We start from the raw sequence: 15,207 nt of genomic DNA, 5'->3' as shown, positions 1-15,207 counted from the left end.
TAATTGCATTTGCACTTACTGAATAGCGACAGTTGCACACATTTCGCATAGGCATAATATGTTGCGTATATAAAATAACAATAAGAAATTAAATATTTTTATTTTTCGTATAAACGAAGGCAGTATTAAATTATAATATTATGGTAAATGGTTAAAAGTCAACTCTATAGAAGTTATTACTAAAAGCCAGCCGGCGTCTCATTTCTATATAAATCCTCACAAACATAATGGTGCTCTTGATTTATTATTCAAAAATATACCTCCGAAGGCTTACGCTTCCGATAAGGTATTAAACGAAATGTTGAATGTTATTTTTCCTTTTAAAGCTGATACATTGTACAAATAGCATGGTTGATGGAAGGCAGTGAACCAAAGGAAATCGCAGGCATTTTTATCTCGCCCACATTGCACTGTTACCCTTTGCCGTACACGTACACGTATGTATTATAGTGCAGCGGCTATTCGCCTCAATGAGCAGCCACTGAATCGAGCCAGCCGCCAGAACCTACCGTGGTTTAGAATAGTTTCAGTTATATATTGCCCGCTTCTACCTCACTTTATAAATTGTCCTAAGATGTAAATAGCAGCTTTGCATTCAATTCAATATACTGAATGTTGATTCCATTTTGAATTGATCATATGTCAATAAAGAAACTAACTTATCGATTACAGTGTTACCAGTTGATAATGGATTCTGCACTCAATTCAAATAAAACAAAGAGATACATAATAATACGTTTATTTCATAGTTCTTATGGTCACAAAATTAAGTCAACATTTACTCTCTTTAGCGTCTTTAAATATGTTTTTCGACTGCATAGCAGCAATGGCAAGATTTCGTTCATGTTTCTCTTCATTCAATTGCAATTGTAAGTTTTTGACATCCAATCTTAAAGTTTTTATTTCGTTCTGTAATCTCATAACAATGGTCCACAAACTCGGGGAGCCGTGATTGGATGTGGAGTGAATGGGCAATGACGGCGATCTTACTAAAGCTTCTATCGACACTGGGGACTCGTCGTCGCATTCTGAAAACAAAATTGCATAAGAAAATAAACTGCCGCATATTCAGCGTAATTGGAGCATAATACGTCGTATACTACCCACCTTTTTGTATGTAAGGCGGTTACGTTAAAACCTTTTTGTGAGCACGCTTAAAATATTACAGAGTAAATAAATATTGCTTGAATAAAAAATTTGTAAATTTCCATAAAATTTATTGATACTTAAACGAGTAACCTACAATAATTCGTTATAAAAATAAATATGAATAACATTATGTAACACACAGTATCGTTATATTTTTCTGCATCGAAATAACAAATCACATTATGTACTAGGTTTACATCAAGGTGGAAATTTACACATAAAAACAAGTTATATTTAGTTCGCTAGGATACAATAATGAAAGACAATGTTATAAAACGTTAAACTTAAAACATATCGTTCACAACACCTAATAATAATAATCTAACTACGCTAAATAGTTTTCTAATTCTTTGTTATTAATTGCGTCAATTTTCTTTCAAATAATACTGTTTCAAATTAGAATACATTTATGAATAGGAATATTAAAAATGACACTTTATTGACTAGACAACAGTAACTTTCTAGTCGAACCGCGTATCTTGATAATTATTCAATGCATTATGTACATACGAGTACACTTAAAATGGTAAATGGCACAGAAAAGCCTAATAATGAGTGTAGACGTTATGTTTATGACGCTATTGGGCGAGGGATAAACATTAAAAGATTACACACATATCATGATATTAAAATCGATGAAAACGGGACGAGCGAAAGCGGTAACGAAAAACGAACAAAACTGCGTAGCGCCCCCGGTTAATGTAGCCATGTTCGTATCTACCTATTCATTTATATATATCAACGAGAGCAAACTTCAAATAACATTTTCCTGTAAATCATTTTTCGTGGAACGGGTTTCATCAATAACACGCATGCTTTATGTAGCCCGGATAAAATAATTAGTAAGCGTTTAATATATATCAACAATATATTGCATGTGAATATGAATTCTGGATTGAAATAGCGTACGTAGTTGAGACAGTATATTTTGTTAGATTCAACCACATTTTGAACAAAGTTAACCGAAGCAAGTTAAGAATGATTCTCAGCAATGTAGAATGTACACATTGATCAACGTTAGAAACATAAAATTGTGGACTATACTCGTTCTCATACAATATTGTGCATTTGAGCTGATACGTAAAATTCGAACGTCGTCATTACAAGCGATCCGCCCCGGCTTCGCCCGAGGTACATGTATAGTCTATAGCAATCAGGGATCACATACATATCAAATGATGAAAGAATCTTTGAAATCGATGCAGTAGTTATGTCTAAGATTATGTAATTTTATAAATAGATCAGAACGCGAAATGTTTCATTCAATTAATTGAATTACAATTTAAAATATTTCTGTTCACATACACCATTAGAGCGAGCCGTGATGCGGTTAAAAGTTCGATCATTAATAACGTACCGGCCGCCATTCCATAAATACAAGAATGTTTATATAAATTTGCATCACACAACAACAAATCATATTTAGAATCAATAAATAACTATTTCCAGCCCAATATGAACACAAAGACGCTAGAGACGCAGCTGTTATCCTGTATAGATTTATGATACAGTTACGACGTCATTAAAACATATATGGGGAGAGCGATGAAAAACCGTCTCTACATAATGTATCATATTAACTTTGTGTGTGTATTTGAAGTATAAAATACTCCTTTGTGTGGGGCTTTAAAGTATTTCACGATACTAATAATATAATGCAATATTCTCACAGCGTTAAATATAACGTTTCAAATTTTGTTTTGTATCGGCACTTGAAAATACAAGCTAAATATGGGTACAATAGAAAAGCGAATTTTAGGTGCGACGAGCCACGACGTGTTTTAAACTACGGATTTTAGTTTGAACAGCCGGCCTATTTCTGTGAAAGCTCTAAAACAACAAACAAATTAAAACAGCACGGGAAGATCTGTTATACCTTCTATTTACTTGTTTACTTTTGTATATTACGGAAATACAGTTATTTTTGTGGAATAATAGTATGATAATTTACAACATAGTGTCTAGGTAAGTTAGAATTATGTTTATTAAATACTAATATCAAAGATCTCGAATCTCGGTAAGGTAATAAATAATTATAGTAATCGTCCGCAATTTCGCTCCCGTTTTAAAAAGTAAATCCCATAGGAATGAGATGTTGAACCGCGGTAAAAAGTAGCCTATATCACTCCTATCTCCAGATTAAAACATCATATTATAGAATCGTTCCTTTACGACGTGAAAGAAAGTCAAACAAATAAGCAAAGACACTTTTAAATTTACAATTAAGAAGCATTACTTAACCTGTTTGTAATGGTTTTGTTTCGAGTAATGTCAGAAGTGAGCTTTGGGTCAATAGCCTGAATTGCGGAGTTTTGTAGTTGCGGTGCGCTATATGATGGTGCATTTACACATCCGTGTTCCCTATCCGCCTCGTGACACGGCGATATAATCGACGAAACATTCGTATACGAGTGTGGACGCGAACCACTGACACATTTGTGTTTCCTTTGATTACGTCCGAACCGATCTAAATAACACGCGAATCTTCAGGCGAATGGTGAGTGTATGCGTGTTCGTTATCCGCCTCGCTAATAGCGTCGCTATTCGCGCGATTGTGTAAATGCACCATTGCTGTTCAATATTAAACGAATGTATATGCGACGCGACGAGTACTGATTATACAGCGTGCATCTAAAACAGAACACTTAACTCGCTCGTCTATATTAGCGCCGTCAACCCTATTACTACCGGCTGGTTGCTTTCGCCTGCATTTTCGCAGCAATTTTTAAGTATGCGCGGTACTTTGTTATGATGACGATACGAATAATGCACGAAAAATTCATAATTTAATATTTCTGTTCTTCTTATCTGATTAAAAATGTATTCTTCGCTCAGCTCCTAACTTAGGTAAAAGTAAAATAATCAAGGTATTGACTGAAAAATGGCTCGAAAGAACATTGATTATGTGTAATGATTGAATTTATAATATTTAAAAAAAGAAAAGCACAAAACGCCAGTATAATCACACTAAAAGAATCGGTGAGATTATAGCCATTTCAGCGGTCGCTTATTGTCGATGAGGGACGCCTGTCTAGACGCAATCGTTTAATTTTACAAATAAAGAGTATGCATATATTTTGTATACATTTTTTGCACATTTCGAAAACTAAGTATAATTGCGTACGTTTCGTTGGTTAATATATATTGATCGCTTTGTTAAAAGTTTTAGGACCGATTTCACCAATAACACCTCCAAACGCGATCAGTGTAACTCAGTTCTACGTAAATAGTTCACATGTCAGTCCTAAATTCGATTTAAGACAATTGGAATCCACGCTTTAATAGTTTAAATCATTCCTTCATGGTTCATGGGTAATATTTTCTAATAGAATTTACAAAATATCTATAAACCTATTTTACAAAAACCCATATTTAACTTAAATTCAATCGTTCTGTATTATATATAGGAACAACATTAATAAAATTTAATTTATAATATCAAATATCATATAATCATTAAAATGAATCTGACAACATGACATGACTTTAAACGCGTTCAAACTTGTTAAACGCAGAAACCTTGCAGATCAAGGATTTGAACTTATTTTTGCTTGAACTTAGTTCAGTTGACTTTGATAATATATAATTGCAAGTACGTTAAACATTTAAGCTCGTTTTATAGGATTTTGATCGCGTTCAAAATCACGGGTAAAATCGGACCTTAGTGTCTGGGTAGAAAGGGTAAACTTTCACTTAATAACTTTTGCCGACTGTAACACGTAATTTTTAGAGTAAAATATATTTTCAATAGGAATAATCATATAAAATAATACATACATATAAACCGATACTACATATATTATAATATATTCATATCTAGTTCCAATAATAAACATGCAATCGAATAATAAAATTTACTGAATTCACATAAATACATTCGTGTAGTCTTCAAATATCGGAATTATACAAGTACATATGATACAACACGCTAACACGTAAAATATTTTTTTATACGTATGTATAAGCATTTATAATATAATATTCATAAAAATACATATGCACCATATTCTCCACTAAATAAATTACAAGGATCTATAATACTGCACATGCACTACACAACTGCACCAGTCCGATAAAAGTCTATGTTCACATAGATAACATACCTACAACATACATAGGAATTTCATATAATGGCACTCGAAAGAAACATGCACGTCAATCACACCCCATGAAACGATACACAATGAGCTATGGAGTGAGATGCTGTTAGTAAACGAGATGAAGTGAAAAGCGGAGTACCACGACCGGTCAAGCGCGCACGCTTGGCTCGGGGAAGGGCGAAGTTAGCAACGTGAGTGGAAAGCCGAGTCTCTGGGGATCACGCGAGCGAGCACACGGGGGGTCACTGTCAGTCGAAGTGGTGCGACTTGGTGAGCTGCTTGACGAAGGTGCCGCAGCACCAGGTGGAGGAGCGGGCGGAGGGGGCCGGCGCGGGGGGGTGCCGGAGCGGGGCCAGGCTGGGGTGCGAGCCGCTGCGGCGCTCGCCCGCCCGCAGCCTGTGCCCGCGCTCCTCCGCGTACTCCCCCAGGCTGGGGTTGGAGCGGTTGAGGTGGAACTTGCGCTCGGCCAGCAGCCGCCGCGTGTCCGCCCGGTACAGACACGCGTCCGCCGCGGACGAGCTCTTGTTGCGCTTCACTTTCGACGCCTTACTGCGGCCGGCGTATTCCGGCGTCGCGCTCCTCGGGCCGGGAGCGACGGGCGTTTTAGTATAGCTATGCGGTTTGTTAGTGGCGTGTGCGTGATATTGTACTTTACCGAGAGAAAAGTGGCCGCAGTCCACTGCAGGTGCGATATAAAGGCAGCCGCATGTAACAAAATAGAAAGTTTGAGACCACGGAGACAACGATCAAAGCCATAGCGTTAGAGATCTTAGTCGTACGAGTATTCCTAGATAGGTACCATAAAATAAGTAAAATTAACATAATAGTAGCCATATATAGTGACTTGTTAGTTTTAGTTTTGGCGTTATTCTTACTAAAATAAATAAATACCATGTATAGAATATCATATCATATATCATGATAGAAAATATATTTTTTTAATTTATTACGCCTCTGAGGATCTTTGTTCATTAGTTTCAAAACCGTTTCATAATAAAAATTTATAATTAAATAGCTTCGGTAGTAATAATTAAAAATAATACTGCATCCCACGTAACTACGATGACTAGCTACTTTGTACCAAGAACTTAGTGACTAAACATGTTTAAGTATCATGTTTCGACTTTGTTGATACACAGATCTACGCAGATCTACTCGCCAATTAATATAGAACTAACTTTATAAAAATAGAATATATAAAGCATGTCATGCAACTGCATTACCTCTAAGTTAGTAGTAGCTAAATATATTAATATCATTTTAACAACATACATTAAATATTAGTATTGAGTATTATATGTTACGATAGTGAATCGTTAGTGTATACACTAAGCTAAGGACAATATTGCAAGCAAGAACCAGTTACTAGGTAAGATAGGAGTTAGAAACGGATCTTTTATTCTAATAACCAACTGATTATACGGTTTCTTGATTTTGCGTGTCGCCTCCTTGTTGACTCGAATAACTCCAGAGGTATATTGGGTACTGCATAATAATTAAAGCTATGTTAGTACTAGACTACACGCTTAAATTATAAGGTTATTTAGGCATTTAAAAGGTCAAATGTGAATGTTATATGCAAACATTATATAGATAATTTTAATATATTTCACTGATATAATGTTAACATGTCTGAATATTACGCGATTGCTGATAATCGTTCACCGTTCGAAATGAAAAACTTATCGAAGTTATCATTGAATATTAGATGGCAAATCGGGCCAAAATTGTTCGTACGCATATTCCGTACGGCAGTTTTTTCACAACTATCTTTGTACGTAACTCAGTCACCAATATGAGAGCTGATCTTCAGTAAAGATACCTTACCGGAACTGACGGCGTTCCTGCACCGTGCCGAGGTGCAATACGCTTCGATGACCTTTAAGATGAGCGCATCCTCCTCGTACGAGTTAGACTTCCTCTGGTGCGGGGCGTACGGGTGCGTGGGGCCGATGTTCTCGTCCGAACCCGCCGCGAACGACTGCGGCCGCAGCGGGGGCGCCGGCCGCAGGCACGTTACACTCCAGCCTGGGGTAACAACTCATGTCAGTACTGGATCAGACTATAACAAGCGTAGGTGCTTAATATTCAATTATAACTTACAAAAAGAAGTATGAAGTACTTGTATATATAGTCAATCAGGGTAATAGTACATGGAGGTAATTGGAAACAATTCTAAATAAACTTTTAACTACATGTTTAATAATTTTTTTGTTTTTGTTCATTTTTGTTTTTATAAAATATGTACGAAAATTTATTTATATACAATTTTTTAAAATGTTTTGCAATTACAGATCAGAAAAAAACTATTCGGATATTTTTCCATTTATCCCTGATTACAATTGACCCTAATTGATGGTAAGAATGAGCTAAAGAGCAACAACAAAAAAAATTGGTTACCCATCCAATTTATAACCATGCCAATCGTTGCTTAACCTCGACAGGCGGCAATAGCAATATATGTACATATATATAATTTATGTTTATGTGTAAATAAACTTGTAGGGTTATTAAAAAATAAATAGAACACATTACATCTAACTATTGCGTTTTTTTATTTCTTAGACACGTCTAAAAGAAGTATTTCGTTAATTTATTTACAGGATCGAAGGCTTCAACTTATTCCTATGTTATTAACATTTCTGTTGTATATCAAACAGGGTGAGGTGAAGCGAGGGCTGGCTATTTATTATTTATGTTTCACAACGTGTCATTGACACAGTAGATTGGTCACGTTCAATATCAAGTGTCACACTTATAATTACACTAGCGGTCCGCTACGGTTTCGCTCTTTGTACATATATAGCCTATTGCCTTCCTCAATAAACGGGCTATCTAACACTGAAAGAATTTTTCAAATCGGACCAGCTGAGATTAGTGCATTTAATCAATCAAACAAACAAACAAACTCTTTAGCTTTTTAATATTAGTATAGATATAAACTAAATTTTTATCATTAAACTGTACTAAGAAGGATTTTCTAATGAGGATTTTTAAATGATAATAAAGGATTTTCTGATGAAATTGTAAACTTAGTACGGTGATTTTATTCATGATTAAAAACAAAAACTAAACTATCTTACTTAACCAGGTGCCGTATATTGGCAAACGGATCTATATTACGTAGATAATTGTTGATTATTTACTAACATTAAATCATTAAATATGCGGAGTGACGATAGATCTCAGCTACAAAATAAAACGAATGGATACAAACGTGTACAAAAAGCTTGACTATCTCCCAAAATTTTACAATTATCTTACAAAAGTCTATGATTAGATTTACATTCTAAAATAAGCACCGATAATGACGACATAGGAATAGTTCCAAAATAGTGTTTGTTTTTGCATACCGACAGTTATAAAAGAGCCAAAAAAAAGGCCCAGACACAATAAAACGTACGCGATGTTTATTCGAATCCATCATTCTAATAATGTATAGAGAGTAAATCGTCGGTCGCGCCGCCGACCAAACATATGGCGGATACCTTGAAGTGTCGTCCGAGTCACTATAAATAGACGAAACTCAAATGTTAAACCAATCCCAATTTATAATCACAACAATTACCTTTACTGCTATAACTTGAGCCAGTTGTGTCGATGAAATCGACAGAGGAGAATTTCTTTCCAATTGGCACTTTATTTGATTTAGCGGGTGACTGATCAAGCGAATCACAGGAATTTAAAAGCCAGCGCGCCGATTGATTTTTTTGTTTACTCTTCTGCGTTTGCTGCGTGTGTTGCGTGTAGCTTTGATGATTGTTAAATGAATGTGATCTTTTATGGTTCGTAAGACCGGACGATAACTCATTACTGCTGTCGCTCAAGGCCATCTGAAAACAAACATTGCTTACATACGTGTTTTCAAACAAACGATTTGAACACGAAGCACTGATTTGCTCTTATGCTAAAATTAAGCATATTGCGGTATAAACAGATCGAGTTGAGTACAATAATTATTTCAAACACATTTTCATACAGTAGCATTATATTACTGTTTACAAACTGGTAATAGAAAACATGACGTTTATATCAACCATGTAAAAATCCGCTAACGTATAGGTCTTACTCTAGTTAAATTGTTTGCAAGATCACAGAAAACACGTGATTTAAGCCTATTCATGCATAGCTCTTTTCTTAGTTAGTATATTATGATCTATTGGCAATGACGTTTTCCAGTTAGTAAGATGAATAAACACAGGCAAGGATGATCGAGTAAAGCACTGCATTACTGGGGTAACTAATGATATTATTATTAGAATAATCTAATGGTTACAAAACTTCATAACAATTATGTTCAAACAAATGGTACACAAAACAGTAGTTCTTTACAAATAAAATTATCCTTGCCTGAGTCGGTGACCACAGTAATGGGTAATTTGGCTTTCATCCACCAGTGAGCGTACAAATCTGAACGATACACCATAAATCCAGTATCTGTTTCTTTAAAATCTTTCTTTTTTAATAAGTCTTCGCTACGCGATCTTGCCTTGTAACTCTTGTTATCTATATTTCTGTTCTCTCTTAATATGTTGTCACGATTGCAAACAAAGTCCTTTCGTGACAGTCTCTTCTCGTCGTTTTCTCCTGGATTTTCTCTATATATTCTCATATGATAATGTAAACTTGGCTTTGTTCGCTCAGTTATGTTAATAGTACTCCATTGGCATGGAAGCGGTTGCCTGACATTTTTGGGAACCTCCAAATGAGTACTCGGCTTTCGATATATACGCGGAGGGACTTCCGGTTTTAATTTTATTTCTGGTACATATTTTTCTATGTTACGTCTAATAGAGGTGCGTTTTATGTTTGGTGACAGCAGAGGTGGGCTTGCGACGAATGTAGGCATGACTACTGTATTAGATAAATCTTTTACATCCAAACTATTTTCCGAGGTAACACTTGTAACGCACGATGTTCTGGCGGTAGAACCAAACGGTGATGTACATCGACATTGATCTTCAAATGTAGCAGCCTCAATATCGCTCAAGGACAACTTTTGATTATCCAAAGCCTCTTTTGAAAAGTTATTTGAATCTTTATGATCTGTATGTTTTTCCTGGCAGTCTGAATCATTACCTGTATTCCCAGAACTCGAATACTCATGCAAGTTTAACTCAGGTGATGCTAAATTGCAACTTCCTGCAACACCAGAGTCAGAAGACCGCGGACTGGGGCATAGCGATCTATTACAACATTCACATTTTTTCAGATTCTTTCGGCTGTCAGACTGTGAGCTCATTCTCTGTAAATGTGCTTCATTGTTTTTCTTTTCTGTTTCCACCATTGATCGCGATATTGATCGCCTAATTTTCTTGTCTGAATTAAGTGAATGCTTACGAAAAGGAACGTCGGCATTTAGACTAACATTAATAATTTTTAGATCCTCATCATCATTTCTAAACATAAGCGGCGGATCGATTATCACCGACTCGACATTAAAGTCGCGGCTAGATTTAGGTGAAGCGGGTGGCTCTAATACTTTTAAAAGGTCAGACATTATTGTATCGTATTCAAGTTGTCCTGTGTATGTGTCATCTTCTGTAGATTTCCATGGTTTAGGTAATATATCACTTCTAGAACTAAGATTGGGAAAGCTACGTCGCGTCGTCAGAAAATCTGATTCGACTCTGCCCAAAGTGTCCATTTCAGTATTTTGATCCATATTCACTAAATCTTCACATGCCATGTAGTTTCTAGCTTCGAAACTAGAATTGTCCGCACTATCGGAATGTTGAATAATAGGTTGTATATTTAATTTATTACTTCGAGATGACCTCTGAATGCTCGTTTTACCGCCATCGTAATCTATACTACTATTTGAGTTAAAAATTTCTTTGGTACAGTCTCCTTTTATGCTCAATTGCGGTAAATCACAGTGCATGTCAGTAGATGCATCAAAATACTTAACATAACCGAAGTTACTACCCCAACTACTGCAAGAGGATGATATTGTCCTAGGACCAATGCTGTCAATGGCATTTTGCCGTAATATTTTAGAGGAACTATTGGCTTCTACGTCTGTACTGCTAGAACTCGTACAGGTTTCTGTCACCTCTGTCTCGTGATCACTTTCATCAGAATTTCTATCACTATCAGAGCATTCCGTCTCAGTACCAACAGTGCCATCATTTTCAATTTTTAATTTAATGTGATTCCTATGTCTCCTTTTAACAGGCAATCCCGACAGCTCGAAAGCTTTAGCCCAAGTTCTCTCATGTAAAAGCTTTCGCAACATTTGCCGTGTTATTACTTTTTTCCTTACAAGTCTTGCAAAATATTTTGTGAGTGAATAATAAGGTGACGCAGATGGATAGCTAGGGGGCGGCAAGGTCACGTGGTAAAGACTGCGACGACTAGTGTTGATGCTAGACAAGGCCCCTTCTGAGGGAGAGCGGGCCAGCTACGTAAAAACCATAAAAATAATTGATCTTATTGTTATTTACGCCAAAATAATAGTAACCATACATAATATCAGAATAAATATATAATAGAAAAAAATTATACAACTTACGTGTGGTAAGGATTGTGGCTGATTCGGTTCATGAGTAGGACTGTTTATATTGGAGTGCTTTTGTAACAGGCTAACCCAATTATCAGCTTCAGCTTTTGTTTGACATACAGCTACTATTGTGTCTATCATTGGTCCACTTATTTCAAATGCATTTTTCCTTATATCAGTATCATCTAGTTTACAAACTGAAATACCAGTCAATGGAAGACATCCCTATGACAAGAAAATAAATAAAATAAATTTCAGATGTAAATCACATGTTACTGCCAACTACATTAATATTGTATTAATTTATAAAATAATGTTAACAATATTCAAACACCAAAGTTTTTTAACTATACATATATGGATATACATTTGTCACTCTTGCATGTGATAACCACAAAAAGCATTAGGTTGGTAGTGATTTTAACTTATGGATGAGAATATCACATAAGCTAAAGGAATGCTTGAATTTGCCCATGAACGATAGTCTCACCACCGTAAACGTTTATCATGAATCACAAGACAAAAAGAAAGAATAAATATTTTTTATTGCTGTTGACATAGGCTTCCAGCTCCTCCATTCATTGTATGAGAAACAGTAGCCTTCACATGCTATATATTTCACACCAATCTTCTGTGAGGGTGTGGTACCTTCCCTCTGCATGCCAGTTACCTTTGTGCAGAACTCCCGCATTTAAACCAATATATACAGACATATAAATGAAAAATCTTACCTCATATACAAATGCAGAGACTCTCTTACTAACGGACAGCAACAGTAATGCAGATGGAAATAGAACAAGATATCTATCCTGATGTGATGGTCCAACTGCTACACTTCCCATATGCAGAACATCTCCCAATGAGGCCAACTCACCACCAGGCCATCCACGCACCTCACCAGTCACTACTTGTAACTCTAACTCTTTTTGCCGTCTTAAAGCTGCACATCCACTCTGTGAACAACCAAGTCTTATAAATGAGACAGTCTCGCATTCATAAATGGATTTATTTATTTTCTCCACAAAAAGCAATTTAATTATTGTAGAGGGAATCTAATCCTACTAATATTATAAATGCGAAAGTTTGTAAGGATGTGTGTGGGTTTGTTGCTCTTTCAAACAAAAACTACTGAACCGATTGCAATGAAATTTGGTACGTAGAGAGCTGGACAACTGGTATAACATATAGGCAATTTTTTATCCCGATATTCCTAAGGGATACGGACTTACGCGGGTGAAACCGCAGTGCGCAGCTAGTAAGTTATAAAGTAGAAAATCAATATTACTTTGCAATTGCAAATAATTATGACTTATGGCATTACGGCAATTTTGACAATATACTTACGGCAATGTCTTTATAAACAACAGAAGCTCGATGAGTGTCACCTCTATCTGGATGTGCTTCATGCACATGTCTTGCAAGTTCTTGTAACATAGCAGGGTATTTACCCAGTCGTCGAAATGGTTTTGATAGACCAGCGGTCAATACCAGCACACCAGGACAAACTGCTCCAGCATTTTCCATCCATGTATTCAATTCTTCTCTGAAAATCATCATCAATAACTTATTGGTCTCCTTTTTAAAATTTCAAATAACAAACATTTGAAATCTGGATCCCGGTGTTCTATAAGTTTCAACACTAAACAGACAGTTTATGTCTGTTAAACAGTAAACTGTCTCGATATTTATATTATATGAATAGAAATTAATAGAAGTAATCAATTTGATATACACTGTTAAGATATATAGAAGGGTATCTTCAAGTTCACTTACTTATATTTATCAAGAATACACACAGCCTTTGGATGGCCTGCACAGTATGTTTGATGAACAGCTTTTATTTCAGGTGCCCAATGCAGAAACAGCCCTCCAACTCTTTGATCTGGTCCGGTTTTGGTGGCACATTCTTCTAGGAGTGCAAGGAACTGTTCATGTATTTGGAGAACCTCACTTATGTTTCCAGTTAATTGTTTAAATTCATCTTTTGTCAACCTAAAAAAATAGCAAAGATTTTAGTGGAAGAGGTAAATGGTTTTAACAATAACAAATCCAAGAGGTGAAGCTTAAAGTATTCAGTTAGAAATGTGATTTAGAGTATTGTTACTTTAAAATTTGAAATTGTATAGTTTTTATCATGTTGTTAAAATACTCCTATTTTCTTATTTATGTAACAACAAATATTTAATTTCTGAGATAAGTCTAGTGTTCCCTTATAAAATAAAAATATTTTCATACAATGGATACAGGAAGAAATTCATATTAACAGATATACTAATGTATCTGCTGAATAAAATTTACAGACTTCATTATTTATTATTAAGTCACAACTACTTACATATCACTTTTTTCCAGGGGCTGAAGAAAGTTTGTAACAAGACCTTGCATTTCAGCAACATGAGCTTTCTCCGAGTCAATGATATCTTTGAGAACAACATTTCGAAAAGCTTGAATTTCAGAAGCTGCTCTTATGGGTGATGTAGTCAGAGAACCAGATGGATCTATAGTTAAAAAGTAATTTATCTTGTTAATGCAACACTCAGTTACACAATATTAGTAGTTTCTTAATAAATTGACATAAATGATTGATAAAATCTAGTGAATAGAAAATATACCTTTGTGCTCAGTAACATAGTTGCTAGGAAACCATCCTGTAGTTTCCCCTAGTGTACCTTCCCACCATCCTCCTTCTTCTTTTTGGGTGACAGTTATAATGTCACCTTTTTTAAAGCATAACTCATCATTATTTTTACCCTTGAATGAATATATTGCTTTAACTAAGCAATTTTCAGAAGACATTTTGTTTTAGACGAAATACCATGTTTCCTGAAAATGTATGTGACATTCAACGTAATGAAAACGAGAATACGATGCGTACCTAAGATGTTTTATAACGCCTACATGGAACATAGCATTTTTCGTTGTCAATGTATTTTTTTACTTTTAGACACCAAATCATTCAAAAGGACTATCGATAATAAAACACATGAATTTTACTAGTACTGCTATCCTTTATATAAATTTCTTCAATTAAGAAAGCTGTAGAAGGTTTTAAATATAAACGCAGTGTAGCAGGAAGTTGCAGTACCATAATAAGTTACAAGTATTTACAAATAAACACACTAATTAACGATAGTAATATAAAAGATAACACATTAAAACTCGATTATTTTTGCGTACATTAAAGTATTTAATTATATCCGCTTCACTCACGGTCTTCTAAAAATAAATATCACAGTGCGACTGACACATTATTCTACAATTCTACAGATTGTGATTTCGCCGTCTGAAATCTGAATTCTGACGCATAGAATGTCGTCTAGAATCTGATGACAGTTTCATATTTATGAATGACAGATAAAAATAGGTATGTAGTATATTACTCGTACTTAGCTCTGTAACCATTACGAGTACTCTAACCAAAGAGAAATATAATAATACGTGACTCTAACCAACTAA

At 35.3% G+C, this 15,207-nt stretch overlaps 1 protein-coding gene across 5 annotated transcripts; it reads right to left on the bottom strand.

Annotated features, from left to right (window-relative positions):
* Window positions 1-733: 733 nt before the first annotated feature.
* On the bottom strand, window positions 734-15,077 carry LOC119839498 (rho guanine nucleotide exchange factor 7-like). Of its 5 annotated transcripts, none has more exons than XM_038365827.1 (10): window positions 14,929-15,061; window positions 14,364-14,574; window positions 14,087-14,249; window positions 13,525-13,743; window positions 13,096-13,294; window positions 12,483-12,704; window positions 11,764-11,976; window positions 8,818-9,082; window positions 7,077-7,277; window positions 734-1,028 (listed from the first exon to the last, which is right to left on the bottom strand). In XM_038365827.1, exons 2-10 carry the CDS (start codon window positions 14,545-14,547, stop codon window positions 772-774), a joined length of 1,923 nt encoding a protein of 640 aa, XP_038221755.1. In that variant the 5' UTR covers window positions 14,548-14,574; window positions 14,929-15,061; the 3' UTR covers window positions 734-771. The 5 variants fall into 5 exon arrangements, with proteins under 5 accessions (XP_038221755.1, XP_038221746.1, XP_038221763.1 ...); XM_038365818.1 differs by lacking the exon at window positions 734-1,028 and adding an exon at window positions 1,197-5,928; XM_038365835.1 differs by lacking the exon at window positions 734-1,028 and adding an exon at window positions 5,940-6,734.
* Between the last annotated feature and the right edge of the window lie 130 nt (window positions 15,078-15,207).

The sequence above is a fragment of the Zerene cesonia genome, chromosome 1 (genome assembly GCF_012273895.1).
Source record: "Zerene cesonia ecotype Mississippi chromosome 1, Zerene_cesonia_1.1, whole genome shotgun sequence".
Classification (NCBI taxonomy): domain Eukaryota; kingdom Metazoa; phylum Arthropoda; class Insecta; order Lepidoptera; family Pieridae; genus Zerene; species Zerene cesonia.
Note: the sequence above shows the minus strand (reverse complement) of the source record. Positions and strands in the feature narration are given on the sequence as shown.

What these genes read in the sequence shown, in the direction of transcription:
- LOC119839498 (XM_038365809.1), bottom strand. Translation starts at nt 14,547, where the DNA reads ATGTCTTCTGAAAATTGCTTAGTTAAAGCAATATATTCATTCAAGGGT. An exon ending in TTGTTTATAAAGACATTGCC is followed by an intron (nt 12,705 to 13,095) that starts GTAAGTATATTG and finishes GGTTGTTCACAG; the next exon opens with AGTGGATGTGCAGCTTTAAG. An exon ending in TCTCTGCATTTGTATATGAG is followed by an intron (nt 11,977 to 12,482) that starts GTAAGATTTTTC and finishes TTCTTGTCATAG; the next exon opens with GGATGTCTTCCATTGACTGG.